Source organism: Colias croceus, chromosome 18 (genome assembly GCF_905220415.1).
Source record: "Colias croceus chromosome 18, ilColCroc2.1".
Lineage (NCBI taxonomy): Eukaryota > Metazoa > Arthropoda > Insecta > Lepidoptera > Pieridae > Colias > Colias croceus.
Genome location: NC_059554.1, coordinates 4,007,150 through 4,024,998, shown reverse-complemented (window position 1 = coordinate 4,024,998; position 17,849 = coordinate 4,007,150). Strand labels below are relative to the sequence as shown.

Below are 17,849 nucleotides of genomic sequence, written 5' to 3'. Positions count from 1 at the left end.
AATTAAAATGCATAGCATACAAAAATAAATTCACAACACAAGAAATTCCGCGCGCAAATCATAGCGCGTGTCAATGAAATCAAGAATGTAATTTATATCAAGCCGACGACGACGCCGAACTAAAGTACCTACAGTACCATTTACCTTCAGTGTACAATACAGTTTACAGACCTACGACGGACGAACAATAATGAGTAATAAATTGTTTACAAAAAAAAACATAGTTTCTAAGGTCATTAGTTTTATTTTATTTTATTGTTATTTTCTTTGAACGATTGGAAATGAAATTACTCAATTTTTACACAGAACTTTGATTTATTAGAATTATGCTCATTATGTATAAGATAACGAACGCGAATGCACGACATCTAGCGCGTCTTATGTCTAAACATCGCCTTTCGTTTAGACATTGACGCGCTAGATCTGTAATAAGTATATAGTCTATGCGCTAGATGTCGTGCTTTATGTCGTGTTTCGCTTGGCAAAAGTCACGCACACTACTGTAGAAGTGTCAAATTTTTCCGGTATTTTACTGTTGTTTTTCTAAGTAAATATTGTAAATTATTGATTAAAAAGGTCGAACGCGCACACATTTCATTATAGAGAAGTGATAAAATGATTAGTTTTAAAGAAATAGTGTCTGTGTTAAGTGTTTAGAGGTAATCAAAAATGTATGGAGGGACGGTCGGAACATCCACCTTAATCTATAAAGCTATTGTATAGGTAACTCGGTATTCGGTTAGGTTAGTCCTTAGGGTTAGTCCTTGAATTGTTTGAAAATAATTCAAGGACACTACCTAACTGAATTTGAAAACCAGAATTACCTAATTTTCAATCAAGAAACCGTTATAAAACAATATAAGTAGTAATATAAAGTACGTATTTCGTAAAAGGTAATTTATTTCATTTATTACCATTTATTTATTTTTATAAAATATGGTTATATCCGTGAATTTGTATTCGACCTATTTTTTACTCTAAGACTTTTACGAGTTGATGTTATTTTTTAGTTTATTGCGCTCATTGCGCTGAGCTATGCTGCCACTATTTTCTTTAGCCTAGACGTGAAAAGGAACGTTACAATGGAACGTTGACATTTGCTTCACGTTGACGGTTGACGACTTGACCGTTGACGTAAGATTGACATTTTTCATTGTCACCTATCATCCAGCATGACGCGTACCTAAATAGTAATTTATGTTTTATTCAATAAAATACGACTATTTGTATATAAAACATTGAAAAAAAAAAGCTCCTGTAATATTCAGTTACTGAAGTGGGCTGCTGGCAATAATCAAAAACCACCATGCCGTACGCTAACCAACCTTCTGTGCATATAACTGAACTAACCGACGACAATGTTAAGTTTGTAGTAGAAGATACTGAATTAAGTGTAGCTAACAGTATGCGCCGTGTGTTTATCGCTGAAACCCCGACTATGGCTATAGATTGGGTTCAGTTGGAGGCAAATTCAACCGTCCTTAGTGACGAATTTCTAGCCCATCGAATCGGTCTCATACCGTTAATATCAGATGATGTCGTTGATAAAATTCGCTATTCAAGAGATTGTATGTGTGCAGACTTCTGTTCCGACTGCAGTGTCGAATTCACTTTAGATGTGAAATGTACAGATGATCAAACTAGACATGTAACAACTGCAGATTTAAAGTCGAGTGACCCCAGAGTAGTTCCAGTCACATCCCGACATCGAGACGAAGATCAAGCAGATTATGGTGAGATGGACGAAATCTTAATTATTAAGCTGAGAAAAGGTCAAGAGTTGAAGTTACGGGCTTATGCTAAGAAAGGATTTGGGAAAGAACATGCTAAATGGAATCCAACAGCGGGTGTTTCATTTGAATATGATCCTGATAATGCTATGAGACATACTCTTTATCCAAAACCAGACGAATGGCCAAAAAGTGAGCACACAGAGCTTGATGAAGACCAATATGAAGCAGAATTCAATTGGGAAGCGAAACCAAACAAGTTCTTTTATAATGTAGAATCTGCTGGGGCTTTGAAACCCGAAAATATAGTCTTAATGGGTATAGTGGTTTTAAAAAATAAGTTGCTTAATTTACAAGTACAGTTAGCACAAGAAGCCCAAAATGATGCATTAGCAATTAATTAAATTTCTAAATAATTATATTATTAAATAATACATTTAAGCTCATTTGGTTGTTTTATTGAAAAGTAGTTTAAGTGGTAATTTATTCCCTTTTGTTTAGCATTATTTTATATCTTTAGGTGCAATTAAAAAAAAATCTTTGAAGTTGGCAGTTTGACATTCATATCTATTAAATTTTTAATGAATTTGTCACAATTTATTGAAACTATAAAAATAATGTTTTAGACTTAAAAAAAAACTACACAAATATAATCAATTCTTTTTTGAGATGTGGGATGTTTTTGGAGAAAGCTTTATATCTTCCAAGCAGAATGTAGGTTCTTTTAAGTATAGCTAATTGGAATGAATACCTGAAGTGTTCACTCCAAAATCCAATTTAAAAACCAATTTTTCACATTCTTTTTTTATGTAAAGGTAAATGAATCGGAATCTGTAAGTAAAATAAGACTAAAACTTGAAGACATTCAAGAGGCCCATAATCGAATCAAAGATCAAATAACAGTAACTCCATTGATTGTTAGTAATTGTATAAGTTTTTATTAAAACTGATGTATTTTTATTCATTTTTCACCACGTAAGTAGGTAGATTGGTCAGCAAGCTCTTATATTTTTACAGGAATCAAAATATATAGGAAATAACTTCTGCAATGTCTGTTTAAAATGTGAAAATCTGCAGAAAACTGGAAGGTAGGTATTTAAATGATATGAGTTGAGTAGCCTATCGAAAGGTTGATTGTCAATATGTACCTATTAAAATTTAACTTATGTTGGATAATTTTACTGTGGATTTGAAAGTCTTCCTCCCATCCTACGGACAATAATAGTAAATACTATTATTGTTACTTGTTAGGTACTTTATAAGAATACATTAACTCATTATTATGCTTATACTATACATAATACAGTGTTAAATTTTCGATGGGCCCTGGAGAGAAAGTAATAGAAATAGTGGAGATAGCAAATTCTGCTGAAAGGAAATATTCCTTTATTTTTTAAAAGAAATAAAATTGCATTCAAAGATTTTCGAAAATTCACTTACTTCAACCTCGGATCGGATGATAGGATCGAACTAAAAATTAAAAAAAAAAAAAAATTGTTAATTATTTTATTTTTTCCACATTGTAGGTATAATGTATATGTATGTACTCATGGTTAGCTTTGTCTATCTTAAATCTGATTTAAATATACCTTTTACTTATTATTCTTTTAAGTTTTAAGGCTCGTGGTGCGTGCAACGTTATCGAAAGCCTTCAACTAAAAGATAAAAGCAAGGGATGCACCGTGTCAGGTGGCCACAATTTCCTTTCTGCAATAAGTTATTACGGATTTACTCATTCCGTTCCTATCAACATAGTTATACCTAAGGACCATCCCATTTCTGATAGACAACGGTATAAAGAGAATTTCGCAATAATAAAAATGTATGGTAATGATGCAAACGATGCCAATCTACATGCTCTAACATACAGTGGCGAGATTGGTTCGAACTACGTTCATGGGTAATAGATTTGATTTTAGTAAACACCTACTTAATTATAAGTTAAACCTATTTATTGTGAATTAATTACTGAGTATATTTTCTTAGAATAAAAAACTACAAATGGAATTGTCTTTTCTAGATCAGATAGATTGGATCTTTTAGCAGGATATGGAACGCTTGGCCTAGAAATACTTTCGCAAAAAGACAAAATTGATGCTATTTTGTGTCCTGTGGGAACCGGAGGTCTTGTTGCCAGCGTTTTGTTAGCTGTAAAAACTTTATTACCCAATTGCTTAATTTACGTGAGTTAACCTGAAAATTAAATAAACGGCTACCTAACTATAGTTACTATACTATAATTTTTATTTGCCTCCTTGACCGTCTGAAATATCTAAGTAGACTTGAAAAAGGTAGAGTCCTGCTTTTATAAATAAGTATTTTCATTCTAAATTGCAATTAATCATCAATAACATATTGTTCATCCGCCAACACGCACTTGGCCAGCGCGGTGGATTATGGCCTGTACCCTCATAGGAGGCCCGTGTCCCAGCAGTGGGAACGTATATGGGCTGATGATGATGATGATGAACATATTGTTGTATAGGGTGTAGAATGTGCATCAGCGCCAACCATGTCTAAAGCACTACAAGAGAAGAGGCCGGTTCCGATCCAATTAAAACAGAATATAGCTGACAGTCTATCAGAAGTAATTGCTAGTAATAATGCATTTAAAATCATACGTGGATTCCTTGATAAAATGGTGAAATTATTTTTTTACAACTTTTATGTCTCTGTTACGAGATAATGACTATCTATGTAGATTGTAGATATATATACTAATATTTGTACAGATAACCGTCGAAGAAATATGGATTTCTAGAGCAATGCTTATTTTGTTTGAGCGTGAAAAAATGGTTGTAGAGGGTGCCGCTGCTTGTCCCGTCGCAGCAATAATGGCGGGGAAAATGCCAGAACTCAAGGGAAAAAAGTTTGTTATGATTTAATACGATAAAACTTCTTTATCTCGATATAATTTTCAACCGACTTCAAAAAAGATTACGTCTACTGAATTCCTAATATTATATCTCTACTTATGTCCAATTGTTTTCTTGTGCTTTCTACGACGTTCAACACACAGCTATTATAGCTTACAAAAAGTAAAAAATTCAAAATTAAAAGTATTCAGATCGTTGGCCGTTTATAAGAAGTGATACGATTGTGAAACTTGAATTGCTCTTATATTCTGATTAACATGTTTCAGTGTCGTCATAATACTATCGGGTGGTAACATAAACAGTAGTCGTATACCCCGTGTAATCGAACGTGGTTTGCAAGCGGAGGGTAGACTCATGATGATAGCGGTTACCCTGAACGACTCGCCCGGCTGCCTTGCCAAACTTATTGCTAAGCTGACAGATTCAGGAGCGGATGTCAAAAATGTGACCACAGAAGGCCCTTGGATGCAGAAAGATATTACCAGTGTAACGGTACATAGGAAAACATTTTTAATAATAGATAGGGAGGCGAGGTAGCTAAATGGCGTAATTCAACGGCGTCGTCGAGACTTATCAAAATCGAAAGAGAAAATAATTTCGAAAAGAAAAGCTTCTATGGTAAAAACCATTATAGCGGTGGGTTTGGCGTGTACGGATTTTCAAAAATGTAAAAAAAAAACAGTTACTTGGGCATTCTCGAGCGCGTCAGATATTCATACTACGTATGCCCCAAGTGCCTCTGATAACAACGGTATACTAATCTGCCGGTTTGCGTTGTGGGGCTAGGCATATAAATTCGTCAAAAATGCACAAAAAAAATTTATTCGAGCGCGTCAGATTTTCAGAAGGGGTGTTAATTAGGCCCCAAGAAAGCTCCCCTTAAAAAAACTGACGATTACGGCGTGACGATAAGTTACGATGAATTTTTGAAAATGCAGAAAAAAAAAGTCCTTTTGAAATACTCGAGCGCGTCAGATTTTCATAGGGGAGGTTTATCTAGGTATCCTGAAAGATATTTTCTTAATCTGATAAAAATGTTGGTGGGTTCTCTTAAACTGACCGAAAAAGGTTTGTGGGTTTCTTTTTTTTAATCATCGTTATTTCATATCAATTTTTCTTACCACCCTTAGTTTTCGAGATATACTCAAAAAACCGGGAGTTTGAGTTTTTATGATGCTTCAAGTAAAACTTTGGACAAAAATGAAAAGAGACCTTTTTTTGTAAAATAAAATTACCTTTTTTGTTTATTTAAACTTTTTTTTTTTAAAAAGTAAAGTTCGCGACTTATATGCTGCAACGCGTTTTTCGGAAGACGAAATGGCTCCTCCAGACTTCCGGTCATGCGGAAACCGGCAGATTTTGTGTTTTTAGTAAGTTTTAGAATATATTCTTCGAAATAAAAAAAAAAAATCGCGCTCGAGAATGCCGGGTTAACGTTTTTTTTTACAAGTTCGCGACCCTATAACTCGGCGGCGTCAAGGACTTATGGTCAGATTAATTAAATTTAGTCTTAAAACACTAAAATCAACCCCCAATATCTTAATCTGACGCGCTCGAGTATTTCAGACTATCGATTTTTTTTTACTAATCTGATCGTCTATCCTAGGCGCGCGTCACTACATATAGAGCTAAATAGTGAAAAAGTTTGTTCTATTAGGTCTAAGGTATCTCTCATATCTTAAACTGCCACGCTCGAGTATTGCAGAAAATTCCCCTCTTCGCCTCCCTATCTACAGCTGCTCGGTAATTACTAGGTACTCCGCCCGAGTAAACTATTATTTCAAATATTTTCAAAATATATAAGTTGGGAAACTCGAATTTTACAGGATGGATTTAGGAACTAGTCAAACATATAAGTACTTCAATAAGATATCAGGTATTAATAATTTTGCATTTCTGTGTTTCAGATAAACTTACAAGTTGAAGTTAACGACGCAATGCATGCGAAGGAAGTAGAAAAGAAATTGTTGAAAGATTATCCGCAAACCCAAATCAATTTATTGTAACAATTTTATGTCTACTTTATATATAATTTTGTTTTTGTTAAAATATAATAAAATACAATTAAAAATAGGTATGCATTTTATTACAATTACGAAACAAATCATTCTAATGGTCGAGACCTACGTATAGGTAAAGATACAATAACATATATGTAGGTATACAACATTATAATATAATATAAGTAGATAATTGCAGCAATTACTTTTTGTCTGAAAGTAATATGCCTTTTTTGAGCTGAGATATGCTATACAGATTTAGGTATATTTGATTGCTGAAATATCTGCTAGCTGCCAGGACATCCACATCATAATATATGGATATAAAAATTCGTTTACGTACCTCGTAGCTAAGTAGGTACTCAAGAGTCAAGACTTACATACACAAAAAGTTTCATACAAATCGGTCAAGCCGGAATTTTATAGGTACCTACTCATAAATATCTATGGTACATAGAAATAGATACCTCTATCGTGGTTTACCACTGGTTTACTTTATGTTCTGGAGTGACAGTATAAATTTATAGAAGGGACAATCAATGTTAATAACTTATTAATAAAATCCAAAAAATAAATAGTTTTGCTCTTAGGTTTTACCAAATTAATCACGTATAATAATTATAAATATCATTGAACATGGTAAGGGTATTATAATTGCTCGATAGTTATTGAAAAAGATTTGGTTATATTTATTCGTGAGATTTTATTTAGGAGGATCCTGATGTGGAAAATGTAATACCTCATACAGTCTTTCAACGAAATCAAACAAGCTGTTGAAAGAATTGACGATGGAATAATTCACACACCTCTCTGTGTAATTATTATTATTACTTTTTCGTTTTTATTTTAACTACTTTTACACCTGTACCCATTTCGCCAAAATTTACTTTTACAGGAAGCAAAAATTAGCAAATACATGGATTATAATATTTATTTAAAATGTGAAAATTTACAATATACAGGCAGGTATGTATACATTTCAATATCAATCTATGCAAGGCATATTATCGTCGAATAAATACCTATATTTTTGTCAAAGTTGCGCAGAGCGTGGAATTAGGAACGTTTTCGTAGCAAAGGGTGAAGAATTGAGCGATTGTGGTGTAATAGTGCCTTCAAATGGAAACATGGCGCTAGGTGCAGCCTACCACAGTGGAACATTGGGGATACCTGTAAGAATGAATATGTGTTCTACAAAGGTTCTACACGATATATTTAAAATATCATAATAATTATTGAATACTTTCATAAATTTCTGCGAAGGTTACTGTAGTTCTGCCGAATCGCGCGCCTCCGGCCCACGCCCAACGTTGTTCGGAACTCGGTGCAGACGTTGTTCTTTACGGAGAGAATGTAGATGACGCATTCGCATATGCGAAGAAAGTCATTCGTGATAGTCATCAAGTTTTACTTAGGTTAGAGTTAATTATTTAATAATATTTTCAAATGTAACTGTCATCAAAATAAGCGAGCTCATCATAAGTCTTCTTACAATAACGCAGTTAAAACCTCTGTGTTTAGTAATATTTTCCCATTATTTATGCAGTTCTGATGATCCGTTAGTAATGGCGGGTTTAGGATCCGTGGGAGTAGAGATAATCACGCAATTGCCAGAAACCGATGCTGTGATAGTGCCTGTTGCTGCAGGTGGTCTGTTAGCAGCTATACTAGTGGCTTGCAAAAAACTTAAGTGCACATGCCTTATTTATGTAAGTGTCTAAAATACTCAAACAATATGATTATGTAATGCGTGTAATGTGCCGCTAATATTTTGACATATGGCACTAGGGAGCTGAATGCGCTAAAGTTCCAAAAATGATGAGAGCTCTACAAGCTGGACGACCAGTGAATGTCCAGACTGTACCAAATTTAGCTCAAAACCTGAATGCGTCTACTGTAGGTCCCAATGCATTTGCTACTATCAAAGGTAGACTGGACAGAATGGTACGTACATTAATGTCCTAATATAATTCCTCTATAATTATTGAAATTCTGAATAGATTTAAAATAATACTGTTATTTTAAAAGCTTGTAGTTGATGAAAGTTACATAGCAAAAGCTATCATAAGCATGTTGGAACGCGAGCGATTAGTTGCGGATGGCGCTGGTGTGTGTGCTTTAGCTGCTGTTATGCAAGGGCTAGTGCCGGAATTGAGAGGCAAGAGGTAATATATCAGTAAAAATATCACACATTTTGAGTTCGTATTCGTATTTCCAAAACATATTGTATCTTGTATATGCTACATACAGGGCGGTTTGCGTAATAAGCGGTGGTAATATAGACTCTGGTCGGCTGTCTCGTACTATTCAGAGGGGCCTAGGAGCTACAGGGAGACTTCTAAGATTTGCGGTAGCCGTGCCTGACCACCCTGGAGGATTGGAACAACTCTCGAAAACAATTGCTGATGAACATGCAGTGTTAAAAAGTCTCGTCACTGAACAGATGTGGGTCCATAGCGATGTTGGAGCTACTTGGGTAATTGTAGTTTGTTTGTCAATGTAAAAATCCGACTCGTTTTTTGGAGTTGAAGAATTCAATGTTCCTGTGCGAGCAAATCGCAATATGCGCGAAAATTATTGAGGGCAAAAGTGAATGTCATTGATTTTTAATATACGTTTATACGAATATTGTGTTAAAAAACGGTTCAATCAAATTTAGAAATGTTCTAGTCTATCAGCATTCAGCATGTGTGATGAATGAAAATATGTTCAATTGTTGAATTTTATTAATTCCCTACTTACTGTTTTTAGGCTAATGTTGTGGTGGAGACTTCAAATGAAGAACATTCAGCTAATTTTAAAGATCGTATCAGGGATCTCTATCCATCTATTAGATTTGCTATGGAGGTTGATACAAAACACAAATCAAATGCACGCTAAGATGAAAAAAAATTTAAATAATTATTTCTTTCAAGTTGATTATGACTATTTGTTGCGAAATTATTAAAAGTAGATATTATCTATTTGTATATATTCAGGAAATGAAACAACTATATTCAGATTTTTTTGTGTTTATTTTTTAAAACTTATACATAATTCTATGCCACAGGATCGTCACCCTTTGTTGCTCTTGTGTAGATCACTTGTCCGTGGTGTTGGACTACCTGCTTGATTAGGCCTGAAACAAAATGTTCTCTTTAGACAAACAATTAAAATTACAAAAAAATCTGCAATTGCCTATGTTAATATTTAATCAGACTCAATATATCAGATTTAACTGTCATAGTTATTCCAGCGTTGTAAGGATCATCATAAAAATAATATACTTGTCTTTTTCCGCAACAAATTATACTGAAGAAATATGCAAACTATGGAACTCAATATTCAATATGGTAGCATCTATATGACCATAATATGGTACTGATGTATGCATATACATAGAAAACTATAAAATAGAATATTCCAGTACAATAAATATCAAACCACCAATAAATGATATTATGTAAATGTATGGTAGGGCGACTAAATAGTGAAGTGGTGAACATTATTATTGATGTTGAAATTGTAAAAAAACATTATAAAAACTAATTTCAAGTTTATGATCATAAACACAAATAACTGGAGATTTTTTTATATTTCAAGGCTACATTCGAAATATTCTACCATAGGTTTGCTATTTGTACTAGTTTCTCAGTCACAACTTACTCAATGTCAGATATTGTATATTATACTAGCGGTCCGCCCCTGCTTCGCCCGTGGTACATATTCACGTTTTCTCTACATAAGAACCATCCTCGAACTTCAAGGAATATTATAAAAAAAGAATTAACAAAATCGGTTAAGCCGTTCTCAAGTTATGCGCTTACCAACACATTTTAGGATTCATTTTTATATTATAGATGTATAAGACCCACAATCATGTTATGATCAAATGTATTTATTGTTGGTGTGCCAAATAAATATAAATAAATAAATGATTGTTGGTCAAGAGCAAGAGATTCGTTATGTTTAATCTTTCTTAGCTAAAGAATATTAAATATTAGTTTGAGTTTGGGTATTATATACTGGCTAAAGATGAAATAAAAGCAATAATACTAACCTTTATCCCTAAGTTCGATGAGTGCTCGCCTTGCAAGGGAGCCTCGAACCTTTAGCCTTTCAGAGACAACAGCGGGCGTGATGAGCTTGTACTGTGGGACTTCCTTGTACAGTTTCTCGTACGTGGGTTTGTCGAACAACACCTGGTTGTTTAACTTGTCACGTACTTTTCCTTTGGACCACTTCTGCAAAATAATATTTAAAGATTCGTCAGTAGGGCAAATAAAAATTAAACTTAGCTCCAGTTCCTTAAATCAGCCATCAGACTCAATATATCAGTTCATTTTATACTCTCATTGTAATCAAGATATAACAATTTATAATCATTTGGCCTGCGTCGATATTCATGCCGATATAACCTCACTTTTAATGTTATTTCTTACCTTCTTCTTGGCTTTGCCGCCACCGGATCCCTCCTTCTTTTTCTGGGTTTTTTGGGGCTGTTTCGCCGAAGACTTTGCGTCCTTCTTGGGCGGCTAAAAAATTAAATATTGTATCAGAAGACATGTTGCCACGAGGTTAAGTCACACTTATTGAATTTAATTTTCGTAACTTGTGAATATTATGACAAATATTTATTTTTTCTAATATCTTCAGTATGAATTACATGTAAAATGCTATTAAAAAGTAATTTAAACAAAAACTTAAAGTAAAATAACAGAAATGATATGAACGCTCACCATCTTGAATTCAGAAAGAATCACAATCCAGTGTTGCCGAGTCTAATTTATTTTTACCCGACACATAATTTTATTCTCCCATAAAAGTATCGGTATAATTTAAATCAATATTATTTTTAACTATGCACTTACAATGTTTTATTTTATTTTCATAAATTCATTTTATTCTATACCATAAATATAACTAATTAGATATTTTTGGTGATCTTTTAATAACTGTATATATTTTTTCATTTTTTCTCTATATTCTTTAAGCATTCCATGAAATGGCAATAATTAAACAGATAATAGAATATAACCACTTTATCCTCCGTGTCATTTTTTATTATCTGTTGATGCGACGAAAAGTATTATAAATCTCGTGTCACAATGTTTGTCCTCAATGGACTCCTAAACTACTTAACCGATTATAATAAAATTCGCACACCATGTGCAGTTCGATCCAACTTGAGAGATAGGATAGTTTTTATGAAAAAAAAACGTAAACATGTAGATACCACGGGCGAAGCCGGGGCGAACCGCTAGTGTATTATAGAGTTTAGCTACTATTAGGTATGCCTCCTCCACACTACTCGCGCATATTCAGAACGAACTTGTAACTTCGTGCCCTTTGACTCGGGCGCAAAAACCGACAACAAACGGAAGTCGGCCGAGACGAGGTAAAGTTGGACGAAGTAAGCCGAAGTGCCTCTCTACATTATTCTATTCGTCTAACCTCGTTCAACTTCGCGAGTAATGTGGAGGAGGCATAGAGTAGTAATACTGTGGGAAGGAGGTATTATGTATATTCTGTGATTTAGGGATTATTAGGATAAATTGAATTTTAATGATAAAACAAATTTTTTTATTTTAATATATTAATATGATTAATACAATGTATTACCAAGTGTATTACACACAGTATTACATGGTATTACATCAAATACACAGATCAAATACGTTAAACTACAGATAATATTATAATACTTCCTCGTCCTATGTAGTAAGCGCTTCCCTATCTTAAGTAAAAAAAAAAATAACGATTTATTAAACATAAAACACTAAAACAGGGTCGCTTTGCCTGTTTTTAAATTTGGTCATGTACTGACAATTTGAAGGCTGTTTTTTATTTAAAATTAATTCTTTTATAACGACTGAACGACAAACAATTATTATTTACAATTAATATTAGCCTACTTACCACATCTTTACCACACACATGTTTTTTATGGGACATTAACTCAGTGCAGGATTACCCCAATTAAATAAAACAACAACATAATTCACAATATTATATTTCATTTTGCAAATTATTAAATATGTTTTAGCCACACCACCAACCAAATTTTTCTGGCTATTTTTTTTATTGCATGATGTAGATAATAATTATACTAAGAGATATACCTACAAATCTCTAAAAAAAGTTTTAATTTCCGTTTCTTCAATAACTTTAGGTACTTAAATGAAACTTCTGTAAGCTTTAAACATTTTTATTCCCATTAAGCCCATTTACATAACGTTTTGAAGAGACTCGTAGTAGTGCAATTCTTCATCAGTAACTGAAGGTCGAAAAGATTCAACACCTTGCCATAACTCTGATATACCGAGTATGACTGAATCTGTACTTAAATCGCTTTCCTTGATTAATCCTGAAAAAAAAATATATACATACAGGCTGCTTTTTATACGCGTATTTCACTTTTTTCATATATTGTAAAGTAATTTATAAAAATAAATTACAATTAAGTATTTTTGTAACCAGTTAAATTGCATTATACTAGTAAACATTAAACAATATAAAATTAATAATTAAATGCAATAAATCTGATAATTTGCACAAGTTCGTACCACTATTGAGTTTGGCCACAAGAGAACGGACAGCGGCCGATCGAGCGGTCGAGACTATTTGCAATAGATCCGCGCCCGTGCAGCGGTCCGGCAACGCCGCTGCTACTTTCTCCAGATCCACTTCTGGACGAAGATTGTAGCTGCAAGAAGAGAATATAAATCTTATAAGTATTTATAATTTGTAGAATTATTAATAGTATTTGGTTTAATAATGTAATAGAAATCAAGTTACGTATCTAATATTGAAAAAACTTTAAAACATGATCCGATAGAAATTAAAGATCATAATGTAATTACGACTATAAACATACTGTGTCGATTTTATTAGAAGGTATTTTATATGTAGTAAGTAAACTATATAAGTTTACAAAAAAGTAATATAAAGAAAAAAATTATAATGATACAATGCAAAATGAACCTTCTGCACAGCGCTTTAAGGACAGAAGTCTTCTCCTGCTGGCCGCAGTACGGTCCGACGTATATCAGCTTGTCGAGCCGGCCGGGCCGCAGCAGAGATTGTTCCAGAAGGTCCGGCCGGTTCGTCGCGCCCATAATGAATACGAAACTTGAAGTGTCTGCGTCTAGAATATTTTAAATTGATAATAAATGATATATGTTTTCATAAGGCATGGCGTAAATGTTAATAATAGTATCCGTACTGACTGTTGTCAATACAAGTACTGAAATCTATACTTAATAGTATAAAGCTGAAGAGTTTGTTTGTTTGTTTGAACGCGATAATCTCAGGAACTACTGGTCCGATTTGAAAAATTCTTTTGGTGTTAGATAGCCCATTTATCGAGGAAGGTTATAGGCTATATTTCATCACCCTAAGACCAACAGGAGCAGAGCAATGCGGGTAAAACCGCGGGGCACAGCTAGTATTACATATTTACGATATTTAAGCTGTGTACATCGGGCACCCTTTTTCATCAATAACATTTTCTAGATCATTTTCATAATTTCAATTTTTTCATCAAATTTTACCTGCATCGCTGACCACGCCGTCGACCTCGGCCAGCAGCTGGCTGACCACGCGGTCGCTCGCTCCGCCCGAGTCGCCCGCCGACCCGCGCCGCGGCGCTAGCGCGTCCAGCTCGTCCAGGAACACTATACATGGTGATGATGCACGCGCTGATTCGAATACTAAAATCACAAGGAAAAAATAATAACTTTGGCGGATTATAAACATGATTCATTAATCTACATCTACACTAATATTATAAAGAGGAAAACTTTGTTTGTTTGTTTGATTGTAATGAATAGGCTCATAAACTACTGGACCGATTTTAAAAATTCTTTCACCATTCGAAAGCTACATTATCCACGAGTAACATAGGCTAGGTTTTATCCCGGAAAACCCACGGGAACGGGAACTGTGCGGGTTTTTCTTTGAAAACGCGGGCGAAACCGCAAGCGGAAAGCTAGTAATATTAATGTACATATCTCAAAATTTCCATAGATAGATTTGAGGTGGAACCTGTCATGTATTTTTTGAAATGAAATAAATTAAATCTATGAAAATACTATACCAATAATTTTAAGTTACCTTTCCTCACATTTTCTTCAGACTGACCAATGTACATATTCAATAACTCTGGACCTTTAACACTCATGAAACTAACATTCAATTCTGTACTAACTGCTTTGGCTACTAAAGTTTTTCCACAACCTGGTGGTCCATATAATAATATACCTAAAAAGATTGTAAAAATTGATTAACATACCTAAAGAATATATTCATAAAGTTGTACACATAGACAATTTGACAAATATCAGAGCTAAAAGTAAAATAAATACCTGATCTTTTGAGGGAAGAATTTTTGAACAAATGTGGGAATTTAATAGGAAATTCAATAGTTTTTAGTAACTCCTTTTTAAGTTTTTCTAACCCACCAATGTCCTCCCAATATACTTTTTGAATCTTTGGTGCGTCTAAATGTTGACTTTGAAGACTTCTTATTGATTCTGAAAAGAGATTAATTAATAGATGTGGCAAAAAGTAGATTTGCATAAATCTGCTTTTAACTTATTAGTTAATACCTCATACCTAGGGCATTATTGAAATCTTCTTCATGTATAATGTGTAAATTTGGATCTTGGGGTAATTGCAAATAATTATTAACTTGCTTCAAATAAGACTCCCTCATAGCAAAATGCATCAAGGTATCCAAGTTGCCATATCGAAAAGTTTCTGTTTTTGATGCTACTCTTTGTAACACTTCTTTTGAATGTAGAATTAAATTATCTATGGAATCTTTAGTAACTATTTTTTGGTCAGCATTTAATTCTTTATTATCTACATTGTCTATATTTATATCCATGATAGATGTGAACCATTGTAATATTTCATTCCTCTGGTGGACACTAAGTTTTGGTATGTGAAACTTTTCTAAAAATAGCCTCATAATATTCGGCTTTAAATCGCGATTTTCTGTAACTGCAATAAATATAATGGAATGCTTTGTATAATTCTGATACAGATCTGTTATAGAGTTAATGAAATACTCTATTACTCTTTGGTCTTCATTGTTTTCTGGATCAACTGCAAATACCTAAAATTTAAATGATTGTTAATGTGGTGATAATTTAATATTTCTCTTTATTTAAATAATTTGAAGGTGTATCTTAATAACTCAGGCCCCGGAACCACAGACACAATAGAAAATCTATTGTGTCGTGGACTGATCGGGCCGCTTGGGGCTCAATGGGTTAATTTTTTTACAGAGTAATAAATCTTATAACTTTTTCTACATGATTTCATGTTTTAAACTAGGGTAACAGATTATTACTTTAATTATAAAGATAGGTATTCAGCAAATATTAAAAATATATTACTTCAAAATTATCCAGAAGAATGATAGCAGGTGCAGCTTCTTTGGCCTTTTGAATCAATGCATATATTTTGCTTTCTGTTTGTTTTGCTGTAGAACTTTGTAGAGCATTGCAGTCTATGGTTACACAATTGAGGCCTATACATTAAGAAAATTTCCAATTTTAGTTTACAGATATTTAAAACAACCACAACAAAATACATTGATATCCTTGAGCTCATTATATTATGACTATACTGTGTCTTTTATTAATTATTGTATTGTATTGTGTCCTTACTTGTACTGCGGTTTACAATAAAGTATTTTTTTTTGTTGTATACTAGACTACTCAATGAAAAAAACACAATTCATTCATCAGCTATTACAAGACACATATATTACTTGTTATTATTGTCACCTACCATTACATTTAGCCAATGTTTTAACTAATAAATGACGTCCAGAACCTGTGGCACCAGTCAAAAGCAATAATGGTAGAATAGGACTGGGCATAGCATCAGAAAGTGTATCTGCAAAATAATAATATTTTATCTTTAGGTCACCAATCAGGTCAAATAGAAAAAAAAAAATCTATTAAAAAAAGTTTACTTATGTCCCCAGTTAAAAAAGGTAGTACTGTTTCTTGAATGTCATTAAATATTCCTTTTAGGCCAAGTGGGCATGAGTGAGTTATGGACAAACTATCATTTCCTGGTAGAGAATAAAATTCATTTTTGGGACGCACAGCATGTGTATTGTCACCTAGAGACAATTGTGTGACTCCCTTTACAATGTAAAATGTTTTTATAACATTTTCCTGTGTGTTCTCATCATCATTTTTATTAGAGAGCTTTGAGCATTTGAAAACCACCTTTCCACTAGATTCTATGAGATCTAAGTATTTATAGTGGTATTTAACTGTTACTTCAGGAGTAAGATCTATGCTTATAGTATCATTCACACTTACTAACTTAGGCTTTTCAAAATAGTTACTTAATACCTCTTTGACAAAGTCATTGTCTAAATTATAGTCATTTACTATTAAATTCACCTCCGCTGTTGCAGCAATTTTTGGACTCATTTCAAAAGTTTGCATTGGATGGAAATCAATTTCAATATTATTAGTGTTTTTAAGTCCAAAGGAAGCTATAATGTTGTGCAATTCAGATTCACTAGTATAAGCAGTATTTTCTTCTAATAATTTTGACCCAACAACTGCCACAATTCTTACATTATCCACAGAATCCACAAAACCAGACCATAATTTCTTATGTAATTCACTTGTGCCTAAGCTAAATTTTAAAAATCTATCCATGTTATTGTCTGTCTTATGCCTCTTCTTTTCTTCAGCTGTTAAAGACAATGTGACCCACAAAACCCCATTGTCTACATAAAAAAAGTTCTCCACGCAAAGATCTATAAATTCATCTTTTGGTATTATTATACATTTTTGTCCTAGAATTTGTAAATAATTCTCTGAAACTTGTTCCTTTATTATCGATTTTAAAATACTCTCTGGGCGACTTTGGAGGTTAAACATGTTTCGCCGTTTATTGTTTATATTTTTATTTTGGTAATATCTAAATTTTATTGCAAGGAAGGCCATAAATATATAAAAGTTGAACTTTGGATATAGTATTTTGATGCAATACTTTATCACCCATAGTTTATTAGTATAATCTTTCTCCATAATATCACTTTTTGTTTTGTTCACTAATTTGATGATAACTTTAACTTACGACCGCTCGATAAAAAACTTTTCCCTATAAAAACACAAAACCATAAACTTTTGAGTTGTGTTGTTATCATTTTTGTTATCATATTTTACCTTATTTTACACTTTCAGAAATCAGAGATTGAAGTTGAAAGTCAAACTGACAGAGGG

General features: G+C 33.2%; 3 protein-coding genes and 1 pseudogene across 3 annotated transcripts; 2 read left to right on the top strand and 2 right to left on the bottom strand.

Annotated features, from left to right (window-relative positions):
- The first annotated feature begins 1,139 nt into the window (after nucleotides 1-1,139).
- Nucleotides 1,140-2,176, top strand: LOC123699606 (DNA-directed RNA polymerase II subunit RPB3). Its single transcript, XM_045646602.1, has one exon. The coding sequence runs from the start codon at nucleotides 1,307-1,309 to the stop codon at nucleotides 2,132-2,134; it is 828 nt and encodes a 275-aa protein (XP_045502558.1). The 5' UTR covers nucleotides 1,140-1,306; the 3' UTR covers nucleotides 2,135-2,176.
- A 211-nt stretch (nucleotides 2,177-2,387) lies between these two features.
- On the top strand, nucleotides 2,388-9,557 carry LOC123699614 (annotated as a pseudogene).
- Nucleotides 9,558-9,601: 44 nt separating this feature from the next.
- On the bottom strand, nucleotides 9,602-11,358 carry LOC123699613 (40S ribosomal protein S25). The gene is made up of 4 exons (XM_045646610.1): nucleotides 11,325-11,358; nucleotides 11,028-11,120; nucleotides 10,646-10,829; nucleotides 9,602-9,724 (listed from the first exon to the last, which is right to left on the bottom strand). The coding sequence occupies exons 1-4, from the start codon at nucleotides 11,325-11,327 to the stop codon at nucleotides 9,645-9,647; spliced, it is 360 nt and encodes a 119-aa protein (XP_045502566.1). The 5' UTR covers nucleotides 11,328-11,358; the 3' UTR covers nucleotides 9,602-9,644.
- Nucleotides 11,359-12,582: 1,224 nt separating this feature from the next.
- On the bottom strand, nucleotides 12,583-17,786 carry LOC123699580 (peroxisome assembly factor 2). Its single transcript, XM_045646562.1, has 10 exons — nucleotides 16,574-17,786; nucleotides 16,387-16,494; nucleotides 15,990-16,123; nucleotides 15,202-15,706; nucleotides 14,952-15,119; nucleotides 14,701-14,847; nucleotides 14,139-14,297; nucleotides 13,570-13,732; nucleotides 13,152-13,291; nucleotides 12,583-12,952 (listed from the first exon to the last, which is right to left on the bottom strand). The coding sequence occupies exons 1-10, from the start codon at nucleotides 17,652-17,654 to the stop codon at nucleotides 12,813-12,815; spliced, it is 2,745 nt and encodes a 914-aa protein (XP_045502518.1). The 5' UTR covers nucleotides 17,655-17,786; the 3' UTR covers nucleotides 12,583-12,812.
- Nucleotides 17,787-17,849: the final 63 nt, after the last annotated feature.

Excerpts from the sequence above, each read along its gene's own strand:
- LOC123699606 (XM_045646602.1), top strand. The coding sequence starts at position 1,307 with ATGCCGTACGCTAACCAACCTTCTGTGCATATAACTGAACTAACCGAC.
- LOC123699613 (XM_045646610.1), bottom strand. Across the intron at positions 10,830-11,027 it reads GCGGCAAAGCCAAGAAGAAG|AAGTGGTCCAAAGGAAAAGT; the intron begins GTAAGAAATAAC and ends ATTATTTTGCAG. Across the intron at positions 9,725-10,645 it reads CATCGAACTTAGGGATAAAG|GCCTAATCAAGCAGGTAGTC; the intron begins GTTAGTATTATT and ends ATTTTGTTTCAG.
- LOC123699580 (XM_045646562.1), bottom strand. The coding sequence starts at position 17,654 with ATGGAGAAAGATTATACTAATAAACTATGGGTGATAAAGTATTGCATC. Across the intron at positions 16,495-16,573 it reads TTTTTTAACTGGGGACATAA|ATACACTTTCTGATGCTATG; the intron begins GTAAACTTTTTT and ends ATTATTTTGCAG. Across the intron at positions 14,848-14,951 it reads TTCTTCCCTCAAAAGATCAG|GTATATTATTATATGGACCA; the intron begins GTATTTATTTTA and ends CAATCTTTTTAG.